Source organism: Pundamilia nyererei, unplaced genomic scaffold (genome assembly GCF_000239375.1).
Source record: "Pundamilia nyererei isolate P.nyererei 1_Seehausen unplaced genomic scaffold, PunNye1.0 scaffold00152, whole genome shotgun sequence".
Lineage (NCBI taxonomy): Eukaryota > Metazoa > Chordata > Actinopteri > Cichliformes > Cichlidae > Pundamilia > Pundamilia nyererei.
Window position 1 is genome coordinate 844,563 of NW_005187553.1, and position 26,007 is coordinate 870,569.

Here is a 26,007-nt window from a genome sequence, read left to right on the forward strand (position 1 = left end):
TTCTCTGCTTACACACAAAGACAAGCAAAAACACTGAGAGCATAATGCTCAGCCTTGGCTCAGGTGGAGCAATTTAAAAACGAAAATGTTTTGGTGAACCGATGAAGTTCAAGAATACTTGAATAATACAGTCCCTGCACACCTGCAGGGCAGCTACACACCTCTGCTCTGGACTGTGGATATGACCACACAGCATTGGGCTGACATCTTTTTAATTAGCCAAAAAAACAAAACACAACTGAAAACACCTGCAGACCATTTAAACCTCCACTCAAAGCCCAGAGCTTTATAACCCATCACCTGCACACCACTGCACACCAACCACGTAACCCCCATAGAGCCGACCCAACCAACCAGCCCATAGCCCTGCAGATGAGCAATAGCTATCTGCATTTCCAGTAAGCCAAGCAGAGGTGGGGTTGAGGGGGGGCTTGCTGTCAGCGCAGATCAGACAGCCAACACTGTGTCAGCTAACATGGTCATTGTTGCATTTCAGCTCCAACACAAAGCCAGGATTTAGATACAGAGAAGGCCGGGGATCCTGAATCAAGGGCAGGGCCAGACAATAGCGGGATGAAGGCTGAGAGAGAAAGAAAGTGGAAGGTATCTGTAGGTATTTTACTTTGTAGTAACCCGGTCTGAAGGATTACATAGTCCTATGTCAGAAGTATCACTGAGTAAAACATATATTTTTCCTAATTTCAGCAGAAGCTTTTCATAAAACAGCAACAATCTGCTGATATGATTTGATGTTATTTGGACTGAGGGATCAGATAGAGGAGAGCAAACACGGGAGTGAGGAGCGGTGCTTCTAGAGTGGGACGGGGGTGGAGGAGGCGAGACGGGGCGAGGTGTGGCACTGGGCACGAGGTCCCACCAGACCCACAGTTATGCCCTCGTCAGCGCTTAAATGGGCCAGGAAACTGGAGCAGGCAGTGTGTAGGTATGTGTGTGTGTCAGTGTGTGTCACGGTAAAAACATCGTCTAACAGCCTGTCTGCGTGCATGGGGGTGGGGTGCTGGGTGATATCATAGCTACCACTTCTCAGAGGTTATTACTTTTTAATTTATGCCTGCTGCGGCTGCTGAAAATACCAGTTTCTGATTGGCTGGAAGTCATCCATGCACATTATACATCTTATTGCCTTAAATACAGTTCTGTTTAGCAGTTCAGCTGCCATTAGAGCATAAAAACATGATATGGCTTGAAATTTAAGTAACAGTTTAAAAATACATTAACACATCAATACAAGTGAAAACTATTCTCAACAGACATTTCTGCTTGAGGTTAGATGTTCTTCCAGGTGGACACGATAAACATAACCCAACCTGACCTTCAGAGTGAAGATGCAGTCTGACAACAAGAACATTTATTTTAGATACATTTTGCAGGACTTTCAGACAGATGTAGCTGTATGTGTTAGAAGATTGTTATTGCCTATTTCTATTTATATCTGCCACCGTGTCTCTTTCCTGCTATGTCCCATGGACAGTAGCAGAAAGTCCCCCACACAGAACAAAACAGGCATCAGTGACAACAGATATGACATCGATTAAGTCAGTTACAGCATGAAAAGAGGTGGCTTGCATATACAGAGCAAACGTGTGCTCAATGCGATACCCAACTGGATGAGAAGAAGGGTATCGTCTCAGTCTGCCTGGACTTACGTCATGCTGGATTATATGTCTTGGAAACACACAGAGGAAGCAGATCGTTGCTGTTCTCTCTCTCCTACTTGTACACACTTCATCAGCATGAGCAGATAAACTAAACAGCAACTGGAAAATGTTATCAGTGACAAAATGCTCACTTCCTTCCCTCAGCTTCACCTTAACCTGTGACCTGATGACCGTTCACCGCACTGACCTGACCTGAGGGTATTAATAGAGATGGGTGTGAAGGATTCAGCAGCCTTTGAATTGCATTTTGACAAAGATTGATTGTTGGATGTTTTAATGACATTTTATGAATAGGTGGATCTGCAAAAAAAAAAAGAAGAAAGAAAAAGAAAAAAATAGAAATGTGTTTTTGTTGGAATGTTCATCTTCTGTGTTTACAGGTAAAACAAAAACTTGGTTGGGGCTGTTCAATGCACAAAGTATAAGCGGTAGTGGGTACTTCATAGCCCAAAATTAATGTAATCATTTACAACTTTTATCATATGAAAATTGATAAAAGCAATTTGCCATTTTGTACAAACTACATTACAAAAGAAAACTTGTCAAGTGACACAAAAATCTCAAACAACTGTTGAACTTCATTCATCAAATGCTTACATTACTGTGATCTTGGCACATATGAATGTATCAGGTTAAAGATATTGTTATTCTATTACTAGTTTCTTCTTCTGCTTATCTTCCGTCCTAGTGGTCAACATTACAGTAAATGCTATATCAAGTGAATTCTATATATGCGACTCCTTTGTGCCTTTTATTCATTTGTTATTATGTAAAAGAAAAAATACATCTGACTAAAATTTTTATTCTAATTAGGATAATTTTGCAAGTAAAGCAAAATCTGCTGATTGTGAAGATCCAAAAATGTAAAACAGTCTTGCGAGTCTAACTAGAAAGTACGTACGTAATTGTTTGTAACAAGGCTGATTCTAATAATGTGCAGAATACAGTGTGAATGAAACTGAGTTACATGTAACAGGATACATTTTGACTTGCTGCCTGGCAGATCTACTAACAGCCAATGAGTCACTATCAGCTTGTCAAGCTGACATCATTTTTGTTATTTTTTACAGCGATTTACAATGGGCAACAACAATTTTGTGACCAAGCTTTGGCCAAAGTATCACCAAATACTGAACAAGAACAAAGACCAAATCACCATGCAGCCCACATCTTACGACTAAAAATCCAGAAAGAGCGATTCCTGTTTCAAACAGCATGCAGCAGAGGCTTATAACTTGAAATCAACCCTCAATATTTTTAAAATTTAAGCCAAAGTACAATATTTTCATTAATCACAAACCAGTTCTGATGAACTTCAAGGTAGGTCCAAGATAAGATGAACTAAATTCATCCCAAAAGTGGTGAAAAATCTTATAAACAAAGACAATAAAAAAGCAGAAAATTAAAACCACGGAAGAGGATGTTAATCCATGGTAATGAGCCTCAATTTCATTATCATAATTTACTCCAGATATTTCTTTAAACTAAAGTGAATGAAGTGGACAATTCTTTTTCCAAATGTAACTTTTTTATTTTAACCTACTCACAGCCAGAGATGGTCCTAAAGCTTAACAGAAACAGTAGAGAATCATTCCTTTGATGATGAGCAAATGTAATTTAGTATAAAATACATTTTTTGCATCAAATACAAAGTTTGCAAAATATTTCCAGGGAGCTTGTGTTTCTCTGGGCAGTAAAGCAACACATAACTGATTCATCCTGACCTGCATCGGAGGAAGGTGTCCAGGTGACTCTGAATATTCCACGCAGACACTCACACATGGTCCACAGTGGGAATCCGAAGGAGGAAACACACCGGTGGAGCAGCCCAAGCTCAGGCTGCGGGATTGGAAGAGCTGGGAGGCAGAGCTGGGGGAGGCAGGTGAATGTTGGAGTTTATCCAGGGGTCCGTTTGACTGTTTGGGCCCGAGGGAGACTGAGCTACACTCTCGGCATCGATCACAAACAGAAAGAGAGCAATTGAGAGGGTGGAGAGGTCTGAGTGCTGGGAGATGGATGGATGGGTGGAGAGATGGATGGATGAATCTGTGGATGGCTGGTAAATGGACAGATGGTGAATGGTGAATGGAGCTACAGGAGTATAGAGGGGCCATCTTAGTGTATGGACTTATAAATGTAACGATGGCTAAAATCCCTTTTTCTTCTGCAAACCACCAAATAGATGTTGAATATGCACATATGTGTAAGTGTGTGTGCATGTGTTTGTGAAGGAAGAGTGACACCACTGAGATAAGACAGAATAGGGGCGTATTAGCACTAGTGGACAGTCAGCAGTTTGCTTCGACCCATCATAAAGCCCTGCTCCATTGTTTGTGGTGCTGGAGGCTTTAGTTGTGGCCCAGCAGGGCCTTGTTACTGGGCTTAGAGGGGCTGGACACTGGATACCAGTCAGACACAACGACACACAGTCAGTTGGACAACATGACCTCTGCTTATAGCAGTTCATTACGGAGTGGTCAGGAAACTCACTTAAAAGCTAAAGGTAGTTATTGCATACTGCAGATATATACAAGATATATGGTAAGTGGGTGATGGGTTTATTTCTTAACTTATTATTAATAGCACTCTTTTGTATATTTATATACCAATACTAGCTTTATTTTTCTTAAGAGGACAGATACATAGAAGCTAATTGGGAAGATGTCCTCAGAGCGTCTTGTAATGACAAATGATACACAGGACACAGGAGAAGATATTAAAATCCAAATCTTAAATAAAAAAGTTCATGGTGGTCGGGTGGCAAACTAACCAGCTGATGGACAGAGAAAAAAGACAGGCAGAAGGTTATTTGTGCAGAGAACATAATGAAGCAAAATAAACAAAAAAAAGTATGGCCCAAAAAACATTGAAACTCAAGAAACTGCTGAAATACCTCAACATCTGGTTGTAACAACCCAATCTGGTCAGTGACAGGGAAACACCGAGGGGAGAATGTTTACTGGGGAGAGGGATTAACTGATTGGGAGCAGGTGGTGCAGAAGGTGGGAAAACTACCATAGCAAGGAAGGGAAATTGAAAGCAGTATGAAATAAAACAGGAACACTATTACCTTCAAAACAATTACATATATGTGTAACTACTCATAATGGTGCTTAAGGTGACACAAAGAGAATTACAGAGCAGTGAATGTGTTTGGATCAGAGGTAAAAACTCTCAAAGAAAATGAGTAAGATTGACTTATAGATAATTATAAACTACTTTTGATCCTAACAGAATATGTTCAAGCTCGTTCTTTAGTAAACTGTTATTATCAGAAATCAATATTTCCGAGTACTACCAGCTACAGACAAGAGTTAGTGGGATTTGGGAGGTGGGAAAAGCTAGGCGGAGTTTACATGTGCCATTAAAGCTGAAAAGTGGATGATAAACTTATATTCAAAATGATAAAGTCTCTTTACATGTCAGCTATATCGAAACACATCCAATGGCTTATAGTTACAGTTATTTTGAAGCATTATCTTTCACTTCAAAGTTCAACTACACATAAAAATGCCATGCACAGGATATTCAGTCAAATCTGATACAGATTGCTAAAAAGTTTGCTGACTTTGCAAGGTTTTAAAAGCTTCCCCTCTGATAGTTCCCCCACTTACTTTCTATCCAAAATTTTCTCATAAATGTTAATTCAGAACTGAGTGCCCAGTCTCTCTCTCTTATAATGTCCCTGGTGCTTCCCAGGGCCAAAGATACCAAAGCGGGCCCTGCACCTGTCCAACATAGTCTCTCACTGTAATCTGGAACACAACACTGCAAACTATCCAGTTTAACCTGCACTTAGTGTTTAGTATAAACTCTGAATAACATGGAATTATCATTATTTAATTTCCTTAAAAAATAGATTAAGAAACATCCAGATGACTTCAGCAACACATCATGTACAGCTCTAACACCTTATTAGTGAATCTAAAATGAACTATAACATTAACTTAAAGTGCCAGAATGCCATTCCGCCCACTTTAACCTCTGGCTATGGATTGCAAGTTATTAGGAAACCACTAATGAACAACGATTAAGCTGTTAAGCTGCTCCTGATTCCTTCCTCACTCACTCTTTATTAATATTAATCAATTTTGTGTTCCTACTAAGAAAGTGCAAGCATTCTTTTTTCTTTTCTGACTGAAAATGAGAGCGTCTCCTTCCACAGAGACCATCTCTCACTGAAGCAGTTGTTGATTCAACCTGTGAGACTCGTGATGAAATTCTTGCAAAGAACAAGAAGCTATGTTTTTGTCTGTAGTGGCTCCTCATCTGTGGAGCCTGTTAGTCCAAACATTGTTTCTAGGCCGAGTCATTACCTCTCTCCACTGTCTCTCCTGTCTCCTGCTTATTGTACAGTCCTGCCCGCCCTCTGACTAATCAGGGGAAGATCATTACTCAGTCTGAGCCTTCTCCAGCTCCCTGGCTGCAGCACTGCAAGCTCCTGCTGCTTGAGGGTATTTTATATTGATGATGTATCGTGAGCTCAAGAAGAGAAGTTTCTTCGTCATCTCAGCTTCAGACTTTATGTTAAAGTGATCTACAATCTATCCATATGTGTGATTTTAAAGTTTGGTCAAAGTCAGGTTTTCTTGCATATACTGTGCTGGCTGAACAACACACTTTAATGCTTTTTATGCTGTACCACTGGCACAAGTGTGTGCTGCACAACTGTCAAGTACAACGAAAAATACTGTTTGAACTTATCTAGTACGAGCTCCCCCCAACCCAATTTGAAAATCACTCCTTCAACAAGAAACCAGCCCCTAGTCTCCTGCTGTGGATTGATTGAGCACTTGAGAACATTTCTTGAATCTAAACCAGAACTCTTTTGTAGAATCTTCTGAAATGATTGAAGCTCTGTTTTTTTTCTCAGGTTTTTTTTTACCAGTATTGATCCCATAATTATTATGCATACTTTTGGCGGAGGTCATCACAGCTTTCGACCATCTGAGTGTTCTGTGTCTCATCCCAGCTTCACTTACATGCAAGGTGAATGTGTCAACCACTACACCAAGGAGATACTCGAAATACTAAGGACAACGGTGGCAGATATAAAAGGACAAATATACCAAATTTGATCCCCATCCCAGTTTGGACAAAGAGAAAGACACCTGAGCTACTCTATGTATTTTATAATACATTTTTCAAATGCACCCCCCTCAGTCACTTTTTCGTACAAAGTCTGATTTTATTCACTACTTCAAACAATTTTTTGGTTGAGTGCTTCTTTTTGAAAGGTGGTCGACTGCAATTTAAGAAAATTGTGATTTCTGCCTCACAGAGAGTATGCAATGCTTCGTTAGCTTTCAGGGTGATAAATGCAGTTTCCGTACTCATTAGAAACAACATTTGTCTGCCACATGCCTCGGTTAATCCCTACAAAGTGCAGAGCAGTTGAGAGCTGAGTCATCGAGGGTGGAGTGGTGCGCGCACACACTTTGACTTCACACAAAGCTGAGAATCCTGTGGGTTTAACCGAAAGCAACTCAGAAGGATCACACAGGTTTTCTCCTCCCCATTCCTACTCACAGCTCAGCTCTTTAATCTTAAGAATTCCACTGACAGCACTCCTTTGCTTTCCCACCATTCAGACAGAGGAATCATTTGTTTTGAGCCATGAATCCTTATTGTCTGCTGCTGTCAGAAGAGGAATAACAACACAAAGAAACCAGAGCACTGTTATTTAGTTCAGTCCAATTCCGTTGTATGTGCATAGTGTCTATTCACAAAGAAATTGCTTCAAGGTTGTTGATATTGTAAGGACACAAAGAGAAAAGTCCAACAATTTATGAACCAAATTGGGTGTTTGTGGTTGTTTTTCTGACAGACCTTATAGAAAGTGCTCCAATAATAATGCTACCATACTATTTAGCATGCCAGAATGCATAAAAATGCAGATTATGTATTCTGTCACATGCCAGAAATACAATTACTGCATCCAGTTGCATTTTGCAGGTATATAACTCTGCATGATTCTCTGGCATTTATGAGTCCAAATGCTCCTGTATCAGCCACAAACACAGCCAGAAGGTCAAAGTGCAGTATTTCCTGTTATTGCCCTCTGCAGCGCCTGCAGTGGTGCTGCAAGAGTCTTTAAGTGTTTACTTAACTGATTGCTGTTAACACTTGATAAGGTATGGAAAAAAGCAAGCTTGTGTTAGCCTGGGAAGGCTGACACTTTTTGCCACTCATAATGCTCTCCCGGCTCTTTTTTTCCCTTATACAAGTCCTCTTGGTTTTAACTTAAGATAGCTAGAAATTGAAATTAAGCTTCTTCTCTTGAATCCACCTGATAGCTGGGTTGCATGTCCTACCTGAACCTGTATGGTTCTCTCCATGTACTCCAGCTTCCATCCACATACCAAAGGCTAATTTGGGATTCTAAATTGGGTATGTGAATGTGTATTATTGTCCCCTCTGTGTTGGCTCTTGAATAGACTTGAAACCTGTCCAGGATGTAGCTGCCTGGCATAGGCTCCAGCATCCCGTGACACTAAATTATATAAAGTAGAAGAAAATGATGAAAGGATGGAATGTTGGCTGAATGAATGGCTAAGAAAATGCAGAGGAGCACTGAAAGGAATGTGTATATGAATGTGTAAAAAAATCAAAGACTGTATCTCACCGTAACCGCTCACAGCAGATGGCCCCGCCCCTCCCTGAGCCTGGTTCTGCCAGAGGTTTCTTCCTGTTTAAAGGGAGTTTTTCCTTCCCGCTGTCGCCAAAGTGCTTGCTCATAGGGGGTCATATAATTGTTGGGTTTTCTCTGTATGTATTATTGTAGGGTCTACCTTACAATATAAAGTGCCTTGAGGTGACTGTTGTTGTGATTTGGTGCTATATAAATAAAATTGAATTGAAAATTCAATTGAACATAGAATAGATGGAGTAAAACATGGACAGGATGCCAGTCTCTCACAGGGTAACACAGTGACATAACATCCACTCCCACACTCATGACCAACTTATAATGATCAGTTATTCTCACATGTAAGTCTTTAGACTGTGTAAGAAAGATGGGGAACTGGAGGAAACACACAGGTGCATAAAGAAGATATAAGTTCAAGCTGTGAGGTGACCACAAGAAACTTACTTGCTGGAAAAACTGACACAGGCTGAACCAGAACTACATGTACATGCAGGTTAATGCTAAAAATGACCAAAAGGTGCCTTCCTATCATTTCAATGTCTTTAAACAGGTTTGTTTTTGATCTAAACAACATTATCCTAACACTTACGATGTAAGACGACAGCATTATTCTCAAAGCAAAATCCTGTACATACAGTTTCATAGAACTGCTAGTAGACGACCGCTATTCCCCTTCATCTGTCCTTTCCCCCCCTCATCCTCGCTTTTTTCCTCATTGCTGTCCAGCTATCCTTTACATTTGTTCTGTTACAGTGGAAAAAGATTTAAAATTCAAAGTTGCTGGGTAATTTTGGAGGTAATTGATTCTAAATTATTTAAAATTTGGCATTGAAATCCATCTGGTTGTCATCTTTAATTTTTATTTCAGTAAAAAAGATTTTATTTTACATTGAGCTATTGCCAGCATCACCATGTGGGAACTGTGACAGATTTTCTGAAGAGGCGTTCTTCATGAAGCCCATCTTGCAAAACATGTTTTGGCAATCCATTTCAGCGCTTCAGGAAAGTATCCTGTACGAGTTAAAGACCTTTAATGAATCACACAAGAGACGCACTGAAACGGCTTGGCGTCAGCTTTCCAGACCCATTAATGACCAACTGAATTAGTCCAATCACACTGAAGAGATTTGAGAAATGATCTAAATCGCTTGATTACATTCAAAGGCACGCAGGGATGAGGAGAAGGGACCATGTAGATACTCAGAAGGATAGTTTTCCTCATCTATGCTCCCAGTCCTGCTGTGAAACCTGACCGGCTGAAAATGAAACACCGAGATAGTAAAAGCACTTAGTTAGAACTGGATTCATTTCTGCAATGATTCAGTAATGTTAGAAATGTGCAGCTGATACGCTACTGGATGAAAATTCGTTGGTCGTCGCTCCACTTCCACTGTATAGTCAGTGGTTATCGTTTAAGGTTATGCGTTTTCGGGGGGCCAACATGTTGACTGTTATTAGTGCATCACTTGTTGGTTTGAACATACTGAAACCTCAAAATAGCACGTTTAAGTACAAGTGTACAAGATTTTAGATATGGTTTAAGACTTAATGGTGTTCACCTGCCAGTGTGAGTCTGGGCTTAGCCTTTAATCATAATGATAGCTCCAGAGTTGTGTCTGCACTCCTGGCACGCAGCGTTCAGACAAAAGAAGATCCACTCAGGCAGAGTGCAATTTCCACATCCCATGGGAGGATTTCTATACATTTACTTGTGTTAGCAAATACTAGTGGTGATTTTTCCAGTCTGTTTTATCAATAAACATGAGGATTAATAAAGACACAAAGTTTATGTCATATAACTGAACATAAATTGGGCTGCTATGTTGTGATTTTGAAACTAATGCGATATAAGAGACTATATGAGATATAGGAGAAAGTATTATTTTGAACCACAGACTTTGGCTGATGTTATCTTTGTGTTGCTCATACTCAATTCTTTTTGTTATCTTGGAGCCTGAAAAAATACGACTTTCCCAGTTGGACGTTGACATGACTGCTAATTGGAAGTAGAAAACAAGTAATTAGTCACTCTGACATGACATGCATGCAGCATATCCTCCAAGACGGGCGAATGAAGGCTAGAACAAAGAAAGGAGTCAGACTCTTTCAAACGTCTGACTCCTCTTCTTCTAAGTGAGTGACATGTGAGCCTCTGACCCTTCAGCCTACTCTTTCAGACCATTTCCAGGTGGTGGCAGAAATTTCTCCCTGCACTTTCTTGCTCTAGTTAAGGTATCGACAACACCAGAGAACACAGCCACGCCTGTTGCTGACACTTCCACATGCTGGTATTGCTGTTTCCTCTACCCATTTGTGTGTTGCCTTATTTGAAGGCGATTCAATCAGAGGCGCACATCCTATAAAATAAACGTGTACTGTCACTGATCATCTTCTATAATGCCTTCTCCAGTTTAGACACACCTGCTTACACTTTTCACTGCAGCAGTACCCCACTGCCATCATTTTTCCTCTATAACCCAAGGTAGGGGGACCTGCAGACCTCTGCAGTTAATTCAGAAAGCTGCTACGTGCCTGGTATCCAGCCATCTCAAGAGTTCCCACACCACTCCTCCTCTCCGATGCTCAGTATAGGCAGAAGGCATTTACTCACAAATGCACGCCATTTATTCTTCTCTCACACTGCATTTGCTTCTGTGGTTAGTTCACAATGCCTATAAATTACACACATTTAGTTTTAATGATTTAATCAGCTTTAATCACACCTGTCTCCACAGGAATTAGCAATGACTTCAGCACTCAAACATCACAATAAAGCTTTTCGAGGAAGTAATTAAAAATCTCTACCCCTATCTCACCCTGCCCTGCACCCTCCTCAGTGACAACAGCCATCTGCATGTCTTCTTCACTACATCAGTGAGTCTCTTCTGTAATCTTCCTCTTTTCCTCTCATCTCAAAGCTCCACCTTCACTATCCTTTGCCCAGTATATCCACTATTCTTCATGTTCTTTAACTTTGTCTCCCGGTACTCAGTCAGAATTGTCCCTCTAATGCACAGGTGTCAAACTCCAGGCCTCAAGAGCCGGCGTCCTGTGGGTTTTAGATGTGTCCTTGATCCAACACGGCTGATTTAAATGGCTAAACAACCTCCTCAACATGTCTTAAAGTTCTCCAAAGGCCTGTTAATGAACTAATCATTTGAATCAGGTGTGTTGACCCAGGGTGAGATCTAAAACCTGCAGGACACCGGCCCTCGAGGCCTGGAGTTCCGCCACCCCTGCTCTAATGTATTCATTTCTAATCTTGTCCATTCTGGTAACTCCAAATGATAATCTGAGCATCTCCAACTCTACTTTGCCCTGAGACTCATCTCCACCCACTCTACTCCGTCCACCCTCTCTTCTTCACCTCTCTTGTACTACATCTGTCTCTTTGGATGGTTCACCCCAGGTATTTAAAACAATCCATCCTCACTACTCTTTCTTGCACCTTCACCTTCCCTCTTGCCTCTCCCGCATTAACAGTTATTCTGTCTTGCTTCTGCTTTTATGCCTCTTCTCTCCAGTGCATATCTCCACCTCTCCAGGCTGTCTTCCCCTTCTCCCCACCCTCCCTACAGATCACAACGTCATCTGCAAACATCATAGCCCACAGAGACTGACCTCATCTGTCAACCTCCAAACAAGAGCTGATCTCTGATGATCCCAATCCCTCTTTGAACTCATCTGTCAGTCCTACCGCACAGCTCACCACTATCTTGCTGTCCTCATACATATCCTGCACCAGCCTCACATACTTCTCTGGCCGTATACTTGTTCCCTTTATAAAAACCATGGTTACAGTTTCTCTCTCCATCTCCTTTTATCTTCCATTTATTCATTTTTTAAAATAAAATACTGAAGTACAAACCTGGATCACCAAACCTCTAACACCAAACCTTTTCCTCAGTTTTTAATTTCCCAAAGCAGCTTAGTATCTTCACAGAAAACACTTAGAGCAAGATCAACGTCACCTCAAATAATCTGGGGCATAAATATTTCACATACAGATGCCGTCTTCCCACTCAGGAGCAAATACTGTTGTTTAATTGTCATTCTCAAGATAAAAACAAAATGTCACACACACACAATACTTATTATGTTAGTGTTCCCTGTGCGTCTAAGCACCTTGGCACTGAAACATCTGCACAAAGAGTAGCAAAAAGTGAAAAATATATCAATCTGTCACAGTGCAGCTAGTAAAAGAGTAATTTGGGTGGTCCTGAGGTTGGCACAAACAGACTGAAGTGGCCCCCTGGCAGCAGAGACTTTTTCCGTAACAGCATTTAGTGGGCGGTGCAGCTTGATGCTGCAGTGATAAGTGCTCCACAGATAAAGATATAAATTTTGTAAGCCTTTGTACCTTGAAAAAGTTTCAAGGTACAAATCTAATTTTACAACCTCACAAAGCGAAGATTACGGACCCAAACATTAAATTAGAGCACATCTTTTTAAATCCCATCCCATCACAGGTGCACCTGAACTCAATATTTTTGAGCAGCTCCATCAAGTGTCCACAGAAGACCTAAACCCAAGCTGCCCCTCCCACCACAGACACACTTCATGGGTCACTGAATGGGTGGAGACTGTGCGTTTTTGGATAGTTAGCCGAGGGACGGAAATAACCTCCTGGGTTGGGCTCCGCTGCGTTCCATGACCACGGACGACTGCATAGTTTACACACCGGGAAGCAACATGTTGCAGATACCTAAGAGGATATGTTTCGGGTTTAGATATATTTATAAGGAACACTACTTTGCAACCCACTATTCTTGTGGGTTTGAGCAGAGACAGGTATCAGCGTGAGGTATCAGGGATACAGTTTATTGTTGGGTATTCAGACCACGGCAAGAGGAGGGGGAACATGCTGTTTCAGGTGCTGGTGACACCATCAAATGATTCCTGAAGAAGAGCAAATGTACTGATCAGAGTTTTGGCTCATCAGATACTTATCTGCTGTGTAGTTTTATAAGGCATTTGTATTTTAATGCACAGAGAGCAGCAGGACTCCTTTTGTATTGGATATCCGGTAGAACAAGCACAGTTAAATCAATTCAGGATGGTTTAAGCAGAGCTCATTGGATCCTGTGACTTACAGGCGTGTTGTTCAAGTGCAAAATAACATTGAAATCAGTCAGCAGATGTTGAGCTCAGCTGTGGGAGAAAACTGTGTGAGTTTAGTGTTTTGGTGCTATGAATAATCTTCAGAAAAAGAAATTTGGCATAGCTGTTTTGAAACAATTTTTGAAAGGACTGCAAATTGAGGGGCTAATATTATATAATAATATAATAATGTAAATTTTACTTCCTTACAATTTCAGTTTCCAGTATATTGAAAACCCTCCAATTTAAAAATGACTGTTTTGTGGAGTTCATAAAAAGTTGTTCTTCAAAGACATGTAGTATTCACATGACTGTATATTGTATATGTATATTAAGTTAAAAACATTGTAATTAATTTGAAAGTACAGGGATCATCTTACTGCACACAGCACTTTCACTGCTGGTGTTTGTAGTGTATTTGAGTTAACAACCACAAACCTACTCAGTAGGTATGTATTTATCAAACAGCACGTATCAGCCTGGTCTGCAGTCAGCAGAGACTGGGTGTGTTCGAGTCTCACATTTGAACCCACCCATAATCAGATCTCGACTCTGATTCACTTCAAAACATGAAAACAAAAACAACTACAACAACATAGCATTAAATACACAGGCTGTAAAAAGCACCGATACTAGGATTTCCTTTTATTTCATAGTAAATTTCAGTATTTCCATCATATAGGAGCAGCACTAGGTTATCCCCCTTTGGTAAACTTTGATTTCATTGGTCATGAGACTTTTTAGTTTAGACGTTTTATCAGAAACAAATTTTAAAACAGAATCTTGAAATTGAATCTCACAGATCGGACAAGGCTCAAAACTGCACCAACACTACCCCCCAGTGTTAGACATCTGATACTGCAGCATCACAAATGTGAACCTTCAGGTAGAGCAGCTCAAGCTTAACTCCCAGCATGGTTTTTATGCTTTTAAATAGCAGGTAGTGAGGCTTTGCTGTGTGCTTTAGCATTTCATTTGTACGTAGACATGTCTAGCAAGTTCCTCTTACTAAGTTTAGATTACTTAGGAACACTTGGGCTGTTTGAGCAAGCAATAAAATGTTGTGCTTCTCTTTTTTATTGCTTGCCTAAGCTAATTCATTTGGCCCCGAATCTATATGTGTTTTTACAAACTAGGGGTTTTCCAACATATTTGATGAGTTTACAATCCACGCAATTAATTCAGTTTGATATTTCTAGCATTGTAAACAATGTCTCCAATCATAATTAACACATTATAGGGGGATTAAATTTATTTCAGATGGTTAAATTGTGATCAGTGTGTGAAAAAACTATTTTGCACTGGAGTGGTATGAAAGAAGTTTTTATTTCCCTTAGACGCACTGCAGACTTTAGCTTTTATTCGCTTATTTCAAAGCAGTCCAGAGAGGATTTTTAAATGATTTTAAATTCCAGAAAATTAAAAGCACTCAAACTCCCTGAGATGAACTGGGATGAAAACTCCCACCGAGGCTGAAGCTGTGATTCACTGAATTGATCCCTTTACACGAGTCACTGCAGGAGACAGCAGAAAACATGACGTTCGCCACTGACCTGACGCCAATGCTGACACAGCGCCCCCTACAGCTATTGGGAGTACATGATAGAAACCACATGATGAAAGTTAAACATTCATGTCTGACTCCTTTGCTCCGACACTGCTGTAAAACCTTTAACAGTAGATATGGTGTGCATTTGTGTGCATGTTTTTATCCCATCATAACGTTTTCCTGGTATATACAATATATGACAGTACAAAAAGCTGCTGATCATACAAACCTTTGCAGCTATGGATGTGAGGGATTCGCTGACTAAACAAACTTTACTCCTCTCACTTCAAGAAATACTAATATGCTGAATGAATTATTTATGTTATCAATCTATAACACAGACTCACTGCAGCTACCCCTCATTACTCAAGGCTCCAGTCTTTGAGGCACTGAAGAAAAGAAAAACACTTCTGTATGCAGGCCGTGTCAGAACAAAAAGACACAACCACTGGACCCATCCCTGCATGACCAGTGTCTGCACAGACACGTGGACTGTAACCTAGAAGGAAACAAGACTGCAAACCTTCACCACACCCTGAGTGTTTACTGATCTAAATATATATTTACATTTAATCTATCAGGAAATCAGCAGCTGAGAAGATCAGGGACACCACTACCTTCACCCACAGATTGTTGCAGGAGGTCCTGCTCACACTGACAAATATAATGCGAGACGTGTTAACGTCTTCATCTGCAAATATCTACAAACTAATCCTACATACACCTTTGCCCATGCTGTGCATGTAAATGAACTCTAAAAATTCCTAAATACTTTCTGCAGTTGGCATATTTCACAGCTCACTGAGCTCAGCTGAATATTCCCAACTTCTGCTGGCATATTTCTGTAGTGCACAACAATATGGCCTCAAATTGGCATCTCTGTACCAGTTTAAGAATAAAGAAAAGCAACTGTTTTTGGTGCTATTTTTGGCAATCAAACTTTTGGGGTTTGTAAGTACATCAGTATATTATAACACTGTGATACCAGCCAAATGTAGTTGAAAGTTGAGCTTAACATATCCAGCCAGTATTAGCCCGTTTCATGTTTTTTGTATCCATGTGAATGCTGGTGTGAAAACTTACAGACCATAAGGCAGACAAAAATGCTTGGATAAAATCGAGCTAACAGATCAGCTTCAACGTTACTTAAAACCGGCCTAAAATACAGAGCATATGTTGGACTCTCTTTAAAAAACTGTCTGTATTCTCTCTTTTTTCTGATGAAATAAGAGTGCGGCATTAAACCTCAGCAGTCTAGCAAACACTCTGCTAATAGGTTGCCTGTTGCTGATTTTAAGCTCAGGGGTTTCCACATTACAGCTGATCAATTTTCATACGTTTCGCACTTCACTACTAAAATCAAAGTGCGCTGTGTCGAAGTCAGAAACAATGACTTTGTGTGTCTGTAATGCTGTTAAAAGTAACAGAAGTCTTTGAGGTTTGAGTGCTGGGTGAGAGGAGTGCTGTAGCCCGAGTTCCAGTCCCTCTCAAAGACAGCCTTCAGCTGTGATTGGACAGTTGACTCAACAGACTGTGACGCCGTCTGGTTGACAACTAATGCTGAGCCAGCCGTGTTCACAAAGTAGTCTCCTGACCAGTTGGATGTACCTGAAAACAGAAAGCCACAGATTATATTTAAGCACATTATCTTTTTTTTCCTGAAAGACTGATTGGACAGATGATAATAAAGTATGTGTGACTAATGACATGCTTAGAAAAGCAGCCATCAGCTTGGCTTTTAACACCACCAACAAGTATTCAATTTCAGTATCATGATGTATTTTCTCATCTTGATGAAAACCACATTTTTCTGTTTTTTGGGGGATTAATTGAAACTGATTGAAAAGGTTCTCTATGTGTACTCTTTAAGTCATCTTAATGATTTCAAGAAACAAATTTATTAGTAAACAAAGAAAGTGTGCCTCACCTATGTATGCTATCTTGTCTGTCACCATGTACTTATTGTGGTTAACTCTTGCAAAGGGAATCTCCTTCTGCTTGGGGGTGGCAGGCACCACGAAGAGCCTCTAAATAAAGAAAACACAAAGTCACAACATAATGTTTTTACTTTAGGATAAGTGCCATAAAACGTACAACCTCCTTTCCCAGCGGGAGATGATGCTTGACCATAAGAGCCACTCACCACCTGGATGTCGAGGTTATTCTTGGGGTTATAAACCGAGGCCAGAGACTTCAGGAAAGAAAACATGACTGGCTGTGTGCTGTTCCAGCAGCTGATCAGCAGTCGCACTTTAATCCGCTTCTCATATGCAACTCGTCTCAGCTGCGTGTCGATGTCCGCCCAGTACCTGCAGAGGGCGCCACACGCACAGTACAAGCACAATGTTAAAACTTAATGTTTCTCACTTCCTTTCGGGATGATTTGATCAGGATATCCTGGTGTTTTATTGTGCAAACACGTTCATATTAATTTTATTACTGTTGATTTGACTAGAGTTGATGTAGGACCATAAAAGAAAAACAAAAACAAAACAACGATCAACTGTTTTCCTGTAGTTACATTTCACAACTATTAACAAAACTGCACCTTTTAGGATGTGAAAACTCCATGGTGGGCAGGTAGTTCATGACAGCGATGTAGACAAAGCTCTCAGCATCCTCCATCACACTGAGGATGGACTGAAGGTCTGGAGTCCTGCCGGCCGCACATAAGGACGGAGGGGAACTCTGATCGAGCAGAAAAAAGGATTCAGTTCATTTTAGCAACATTTTTTAAAATGCAGAAAACTACAATATGCTAAACTACAAATACACAGTAATGACTGGACGAATGCACGGCTATGTGGGACTGTGGGTTGATTTAGTAGCCTCAGTGGGACTGTATTAAAAAAAACATTACATTTTAAAAAGGTTTTGAATGTTGAATCCTGGAAATGTGAGCGCTGTAACAGAAACCAAAACTCTGTGCTGCACATTGTTTTCGAACAGCTCTGGAATCCCCCGGCCCTGCATCGCCCTGAAAGAGGTGTCGATATCTGCCCACTTCTGTGACTGTAACAGAAACCAAGCATTCACATCTTCTTTCAGTACTGATGGCCAACTGTAGAGGAGTCAGAAAGTCACAAATTGTGACAAGTGACAAATTGTGGTTGCACGTTGCATGTTTACAAGCGCAACGCTGAAAATGTCCCTCTCTCTGCATGATGTGACCATCTAGAAACACCAGTTATTTCCCATTTGGTCAGAAAGCAAACCTTAAAACTGCTTAGAGGTGATTAACTGGCTCTTATGACTCAACATCAAAAGAAAATCCCGCTCACCGACAGATAGACGTTGGATGGCGTGTTGTTAAGAGGCAGCTGGAGGGGTGTATCCTTGTTGTACATGGTGGAGAACCTCTCTGGCCAAGGTGATGGGATTGACTTGCTCTCCCCCAGAAACCAGTATGCTTCAAAGATCTTACTGAGGTCTGCTGCCAGGCAGCTGCAGTTGTAGACCACCACACCCAGCTCCTTCACCTGGAGACCAACACTAGAACATTACTTACGTTCGTTTTTTTGCTGGTTTTGCATTTTTGAAACTGCAGAAAACAAAGAGGAAATAAGAAAAGTTGTTCCTTCTCTTCTGTCCCAGTTTAGATTTCTTTGGCCTACTGTTAAGCCGGTATCTTTTCTGATTAATTTATCAGAAATATGTTTCTGGGACTTTAGCGCAAGCTTGTAAAAAAAGGATGCAAATGACAGCTCAGCAAAAGTCTGATTGAGAAATGTAAAAGGGAGATGTGGTTTACCACACTGATGGTCCCACATTAAACAAGTGTAGACTAAACAGTTCAGCATGTGACTGAAACTTTATACCAACATAAAAACTTCCTCTTGAAAGCAGAAGAAATGGGACAGAGTCAGTGTCAGTATTCGGGCGGGACTACCGACACTGACGCTGTTTATAGATTTACAGGCCTGTTAGAGAAGCTTCAGATGATTCTTACTGGTGGAGCCCCGTAATTCATCCTGTGTGAAATAAACTGCTTTCTACTTTAAGACCCCCTCCCCACTGTTCCAGTTAAGCCGTTAGTTCACAAATTGTTGTGCACAGACCCAGTGCCGGTGAAGAAAGTGAAGCTAATGTAAATATAATAAAATAATAGATTTTTGAGCATATATAGATCATGCTGATCTAAATATATATATATATATTTTAGGGAAAATTATTAAACGTGCTGAACTTTTGATTCTTTCTTATTGTTAACGGTTGCTGGGAGTGGGTGTGTGGACTTTTTTTTTAGCTTTTGAAGAGAGAATCCCACATAAGGTCTGGGCCACCTTTCTTCTGATTGGATGCCCCCGCCCTGATGGGCAGGTGGGCAGTGCTGCTGTTCTCATATTCAGAGGTAGGTGCTTAAGCAGAGGGACATCCACTCCCTTTAACGCTACACCAAGTCAAGAGTAGAAAGAACTGTTTAATAATAAATATACTGATAAGTTTGCTCTGTTTACCTTTAAACACACCGACTGTACTGAGCATCCACCTCTAACAGCATTTACATGACAGTGAGAGAGAGTCTGAGTGTTTGTGTACCTGTGTGAGGGACCTCCAGTCCATGTTGGCACTGCCAATGTAAATATGCTGCTTGTCCACAACCCAGAACTTGGTGTGAAGAACGCCTGTGGTGAGCTCCTTCATGTTTACGGTCCTAATATGGGCTCCTAAAAGTCACACAAAACAAACACTTATTTCCTAAAAACTAACAATTCTGAGGGCTGGAAGCATTTTGGAAGCAATACTGGACAATGATAAATGAACATAACATATTCATTTTAGATGATTTTAGACAGAAGGAAGTGATACTCAGTATCTCAGAATAATCCATTTTGTAAATCAGAATGTTTATCAGTCTTATGCACCAAAAAACAAAAACGAAGAAATAAAAACAAAAAATGGTGCTTATGCATAGTTGTATGTTGCAATACCAGAGTTACTGTTAATGTCGCAGCTAAATAACTCCCATCACAACCAACCAACTTAACACAAGTGTCGATAAGAGGCTCACAGACGTCATATGATGTCCCACACACAGTGAGACATCACAATATGTGTATTAAACTAATTTCATAATAACTCAGACAGCTCAGATCAGTCTGACCCCTGCAGGTGTGACGTTCAAAAGAAGCCAAGAGTCACCTGAGTCGTTGAGCAGCCTGAGGTCGTGCCGTGGCTGTTTCTCCTGCGGTGTGTTGACAGCAATACGAACTGATAAATTCCCCGATAGTTCAGCGAGCCTGTTCAGAACAGCCTCACCCTGTGAGCACGGCGAGAAAATCAGGGACCAGTTATCTGGTTGTTTCACAATAACTGCTTTAGATCAAGGTCAGTCGGCACAATTAAAAGCACTTTGCATCAATTAATAATCAATCATTCTTCAGCATAATTTAATATTAGAGGAAAAGAGAAAAAGAAAACCGCAGACAACTCCAGCTGACCTGATTGGCTGTCGGCTCACGAGTGTGTGTGTCTTTGTTGGTGAGGGTCCAGTAGAAGGAGGCGATGTCGACACTGCTGCGAGCCTCGTTCATCAGATTCATCCACGCCTGGAAGATGGATGGATGAGTGGTGCTGGAGTTAAACTCCAGGCCTTCGGGAATGCTCTCCACCAACACGATCCTGGAGACAGAGAAGAGTGGGAGAGTTTTTTCCTCAACGTCCAACGTCAAGAAAAATGAAATTACACGAATTCATGTCAAGCAGATAGTTTAACTAAGCTTTAAACTTTAGCTATGTTATAGAAGAGGCTGGGTAGAGTATGGATAGTAATGAAGATGCTGTTTCATGTATAGTCAAGAATCTGCACTTTAAGTAATTTTCTATTACTGGTATGAAGCTGAATCATCAGTCAAATTTGATAAAAAGTAAGAAAGTTTGCTGGCTTTGTCATCAAATAAGGTTTTAAAAAGCTTTTTGTTTTCCTGGATATTGAACTCTTCTGCATATGCAGATTAAGCTGGAAGCAGGTGTTGGTTTCTAAAGTAAACTTACCTGCAGGGATCTGTGCAGGACTCCATGTTAGGCAGACGGAGGCTGATGTCGGGAACAGGGTGGGAAGAGGAAGAGGAGGCCCTCGGTATCAGGAGGTTACAGAGCGCCATGATGACCAGCAGCACACTAGCCACAGTGGCCAGAGCTATCAAACACCTGTAATACTGAGGAGGGAGGAGGAGACGTCCTTAGAATCTGCAGCTCTTGATCAGTGTTTATTTCTCTGTCTTTATTTTTGACATAAACTGAAAAAATCATTGCGATTTATTTATATCGACGAGTAAAAAGTCAGGTGTATTTGTGTGTTAGTGCTCTAACTCACCACCTGTGTTCTCCTGTTGGATTCTTGTCCCCGGGACTCATCCTCCAGCTAACACACAAACACAACCACCACACAAGGACACTGTGAGAACATTCGATCCAGACTGAACCATAAACCTCTATCATACCAGACATCCAGGTCTCAAAATCGCCCCCTCAGTAACTGCTAGCACCCGCTAAAGTCATGGAAAAACCATCATTCTCTGAACACACAAAGGAAAAGAGTTCTACGTCTGCCAGCTTCCTAAACTGGCACTCATTCACCAAATGCTGTCATTAAAAAAACGAGTAACATCATTTAATTTAAGCAGTTACAGTCAATATAAACCTAAAGCAAAAGCACTTCCTGAAACACAATCCTTCACTTCCTCACATGATTTAAAAATTCCCTTGACTTCCAGCATTCGGCACGTCTGCAACATTACAGGAAAAACAACGACGTGGCCAAACCCCAGCAACATGCTTGGGATATTTTTCACAACAAAACAGAACATTGACTATACTGTGGCGCCTCGTTTATCGCAGGAGTTACGTTCTAAAAATAAACCTAAGGTGAAAATCCGCAAAGTAGCCAATGTTATTTTTTACAGTTATTATAGACGCTTCAAGGCTGTAAAACCCGTCACTACACACTTTATACACTTTTCTCAGACAGGCATGAACATTTTCACACTTTTCTCTCTTGTTTAAACTCTCTCAAAGTTCAAACCTTGGTAGAAAAATAAGTCCAGTATTAGAGAATGAAACCAAAGGCACCTGCGGTTGCCTTCGACAGTGATTGTTGAGTTTATTGGGGTGAAATCTTACAAACATGCAGTAAAGCACTTCAGAGTCACAGTGCTAGCGATCAAAGATTTATGTAAATTTGACAAACTGAATGCATTCTGTACTGTACAGGAGACACGGCACCAGATTGATTGACAACGGTCTACAGCCAATCAGGACGCAGAACACAATGTGCTGTTAAAAAAAACAGCGAGAGCGCGAAAGGTGAACCGCGTCATAGCGAGAGACCACTGTACACAGCTTTATAACTGACCACTTAATTTTCTATGCACAGTGACCAGTGATTGCAAAAATCATTAATCACTTTGTCCCACATCAAAGGGGCGACATTTGATTTAAAAAATGTGAAAGAAAAGAATACAGTGAAGGTAAGTAATAAATAATTAAGCAATAAATAACTTAAATAAATATTAAAACTGCATCAGGAAATGATTAAAAACTGGGATGTTTGTACACTGATGAAGCCCACATATTAAAGGAACTTTACCTGGTGGTACGGGATGCCGGTCTTCATGTTCACGGAAGAAATGAGCTCCGTCCTGTCAGCTCACATTCACTGTGTTGCTCTGCAGCTCTGAGACCAAACAAGAGGAACAAAACACAAACGTTACTTCAAGTCATCATGTTTCAGGGGTAAATACAAGATGACTCAACCAATCCCGAAGCTGCACCCAAGGAAACTTTGCTACACGGCTTAAAAAACATTTCATTCCAAGTTTTGGCTGTAATGATATCTGTAAACAGAACCAGCAGCAGTGGATATTCATTTAATGCTATTTAATGGTACATGGCTTTGAGAAAGGACGGACCTGCACAGTTTCTATCGTTCTTAAGAGGTTGTCATTAACTTAAAGTAGCAGTGTAGTTTTCAACAACACAGCAGCCTCAAACACAACCAAACGTGGGACACACACCTCAGCTTGTCCTTTACACACTCAACAAAGAGAAGGTTCTAGGTGTTTTCACCACCACATACACAGAATGAACTGCACCATCTCCAGCACAAAGACAGCTCCAGCTGCTGAAAAGCTGCCTGCAGGGTGACAGGGCCTCTGAGCTTACAGCTAGCAGCTAGAAAAAAGGACCCCCCACAAACTTACAAGTACAGAGATTAAGGATTAGTGTATTTTGTACTGAAATCAAATCTGATTAAACACAAAAACGTGATAAAGACAGAATGTGATGCTTCTTTACGAGATCTGACTACATCAAAGACAGGAAGTGCTGTGACTTGGTAAAATTGCGATATCGCTGAGCTGGAAGTCACAAGAGTCAAAGAAGCATGTGATACTGCATTGTGAAGCAAAAGCATTTTAGCTCTGAGTCATGCACAAATATTTGGAAATCTTTCAAGTCACACTTATGAAAGTTTTTATGAAAGCAGAGCCTATTGTGGTCTATCACAGACATACTGCTATACAGGCTGTCCGACCTGCACCAAGATATTTCTTTACTACTCCCACTATAAGTGCTATTACATTACAGCACAGTGCGATGGCTGATAGCTAGTTTGTAATACACATTGCTCCAAAGTCAATTAAAACAACCACATCATTTTGAACTTTTAATATAACACACTGAACACATTTATACACTTCAGGCCACTGGAAGTTTTCGCTCCTTATAAAGCTCAGTCACAAACAAGCTCTTTAACATACAGGACATATTTCAGGTAACCGACTCTTCCTGAAAAATGATTTCAAAGACGGGAAACACATTTCCTGCTAGAGACATATTTCTGGTCAGAGAGGAACACATGACTAATATTTTAGTTTCACACGCTGTTGTTGTTTTTTTTAAGCATATGAGGAAATTTCTTAAATTAAGAAAAAGCAGATGAATGAATGTAAATGCTTAATTATTGCTAACACGCTAAAAGCAAAATGGCCCTGACTTCATTACACAAAGAGTCTTTGAGTGTTTTGTTTGTATCAAATTGTAAATTTTACTAGCTTTGACATGTTAAAACCTAATAACAGAACATTAAGGGCCAAATGCATCTAAGAAACATGAGAAGAACACTACGAGTTTTGCTGGTGACCTGGTGGATGTTCAGAAGTTTTTAAAATTTTACTTAAACAAACCACAGAAAGAGAAACTGCTTTGCACGTTCAAGTAAATTTCATACAACTGCTCTCAGTGATAAATCAAATACACTGTTTAGTCCTTTTCAAGTTGCTGGTTTAGAAGAAGCATAATAGCATTGAACTGGCCAAAGTACCTAAAACGTACAAAAAAACCTGTAGTTTACAAACAAAATTTTGTTAGTTCCATACAATGACCATGATAGAAAAAACAACAAAAAAACAACAACTTTTCAACCTCTCTTTTTTTTTTTGCTTTATAAAATTAACCAAAAATAAGATGAAAATGCATCGACTTCTTTTAAGGTCACACAGATGCTTTGTTTTGATAATGACCAATTGCTGTTATTTGTATATAGTCTCCTACAAAGTCCTCTTCTGAAGCAGGGAAACCTCTGACCTACTACAGTTTCCCAGTTTGAAGTAAGCAGAGTACAAAGTGGGCACAAAGTGGAACAAAATATTGTGTTCTCATGTTCCTGCTATGTACACTGGCATGGTGGCAGGATAAAGACAGTGCTCTTCTGTTTCTGAGGTGAAATTTTGGAGCTGAATCACAGAGAGAATAAACTTGAGTTGCTTTGAGCAGACTCACTCTGTGATCTCAGTGGACTTATGTCAAACTCCTGTGCCTTCTGTGGGACATGACACACTGAACAATGCTGGAACATCATTGTAAGAAACTCGAGTCTGGAACATGTTGAAACTACAGGTCAGCTCTAAGTGTCATACTGTTATAGCACCATATTTAATTTTGTTATTTTAACTGTACTTAATAAAGCAAACCCAAAAGCCCCTCGGCTCGAACTGCATCTGTTAGCAGTGGACAAAGAAGAGTTTGTGCATCTGCGCAGAGGAACAAATGAATTAGAATTAGAGAAAACAACTCAGTGAGGAAGAAGTGACTCGAGATTTTTAGCTCAAGTTGTAGCGAGTGTGTCAGTGAGTGCAAGGATTGCTAAATCACTAAATCACCTACATGAATAAGACGACTGTAACCATTTTCTGACGTTTGACTTAGACAACACAAGTGTGGTTAGCCAGCAGGAGGCTAAAACATGAAAGTAGGTAAATGTGGGTCACTCTGGAGTTCGGCAAAGATCAAATAAATTAAAAACCACACATTAAGTAAAGCACGAATTAATTTACGATGAGGGAAAAGTCTTTGTTTAAACTCCATAACTGCTAACAAACACTGTAGCCTGGATCTGTGTTAGTGAGCCGACGGAGAGTCGCTGACGATGCAAAACAAAAACAGTTCGCTATAAGCTCTAAAGAACATTTAACCCACCTGCTACTATGCGTCCAGGTTGCTTACAGTCCCTCACACAGCAACGACGACGTGTGCAGTTTACGTACAGTGGCATTTACGGTTAATATTCATTGTTAGATTCACGGAAATACATAAAGAGAAACACTTTTACAGCACTTGTTTTGTTTCACTGCCGTTTTGGCTACATGAGTGAGCAGGTCATGTGATCCGTGCAATTCAACCAATTAGAGTGGCGTTTTCACGTGACGTACTATATCGGCCTTACTGTAATGTAATTCTCCCCTTTCACCACGAGATGGCGCAAATAACACAGAGAAAGCGCTAACCCGAGTGAAGGGTTGACGTTTAAAGTAATTGAATTTATGAGGACATTAAAGGCTTGTCCACTGGGTGAAGTGTTACAGGGTTTGCAGCTCCACCAGGTGGTAAGAAGAATAAACACAAACGCGTTAGAAACGTACTGAAATACTGGGATGGATTCAGAGCATGTTACCTTAAAGCTTTTGACCTTCTACAGCAGAAGCAGAAGAAAGAAGCAGGCACGATTTTGTGGCCTGAGGTCTAACAGCTAA

General features: G+C 40.5%; 1 protein-coding gene across 1 annotated transcript; it reads right to left on the reverse strand.

Moving 5' to 3' along the window:
* Nucleotides 1–14,058: 14,058 nt before the first annotated feature.
* pld3 (phospholipase D family member 3) lies at nt 14,059–25,639 on the reverse strand. The gene is made up of 12 exons (XM_005745003.1): nt 25,454–25,639; nt 22,566–22,652; nt 21,294–21,341; nt 20,972–21,135; nt 20,419–20,599; nt 20,120–20,237; nt 19,517–19,644; nt 18,259–18,456; nt 17,526–17,665; nt 17,121–17,286; nt 16,905–17,004; nt 14,059–16,585 (listed from the first exon to the last, which is right to left on the reverse strand). The coding sequence occupies exons 2-12, from the start codon at nt 22,590–22,592 to the stop codon at nt 16,392–16,394; spliced, it is 1,464 nt and encodes a 487-aa protein (XP_005745060.1). The 5' UTR covers nt 22,593–22,652; nt 25,454–25,639; the 3' UTR covers nt 14,059–16,391.
* Between the last annotated feature and the right edge of the window lie 368 nt (nt 25,640–26,007).

What these genes read in the sequence shown, in the direction of transcription:
- pld3 (XM_005745003.1), bottom strand. Translation starts at nt 22,592, where the DNA reads ATGAAGACCGGCATCCCGTACCACCAG. An exon ending in GTGAGCCGACAGCCAATCAG is followed by an intron (nt 20,238 to 20,418) that starts GTCAGCTGGAGT and finishes CCGTGCTCACAG; the next exon opens with GGTGAGGCTGTTCTGAACAG. An exon ending in AGACAAGATAGCATACATAG is followed by an intron (nt 16,586 to 16,904) that starts GTGAGGCACACT and finishes TTCTGTTTTCAG; the next exon opens with GTACATCCAACTGGTCAGGA.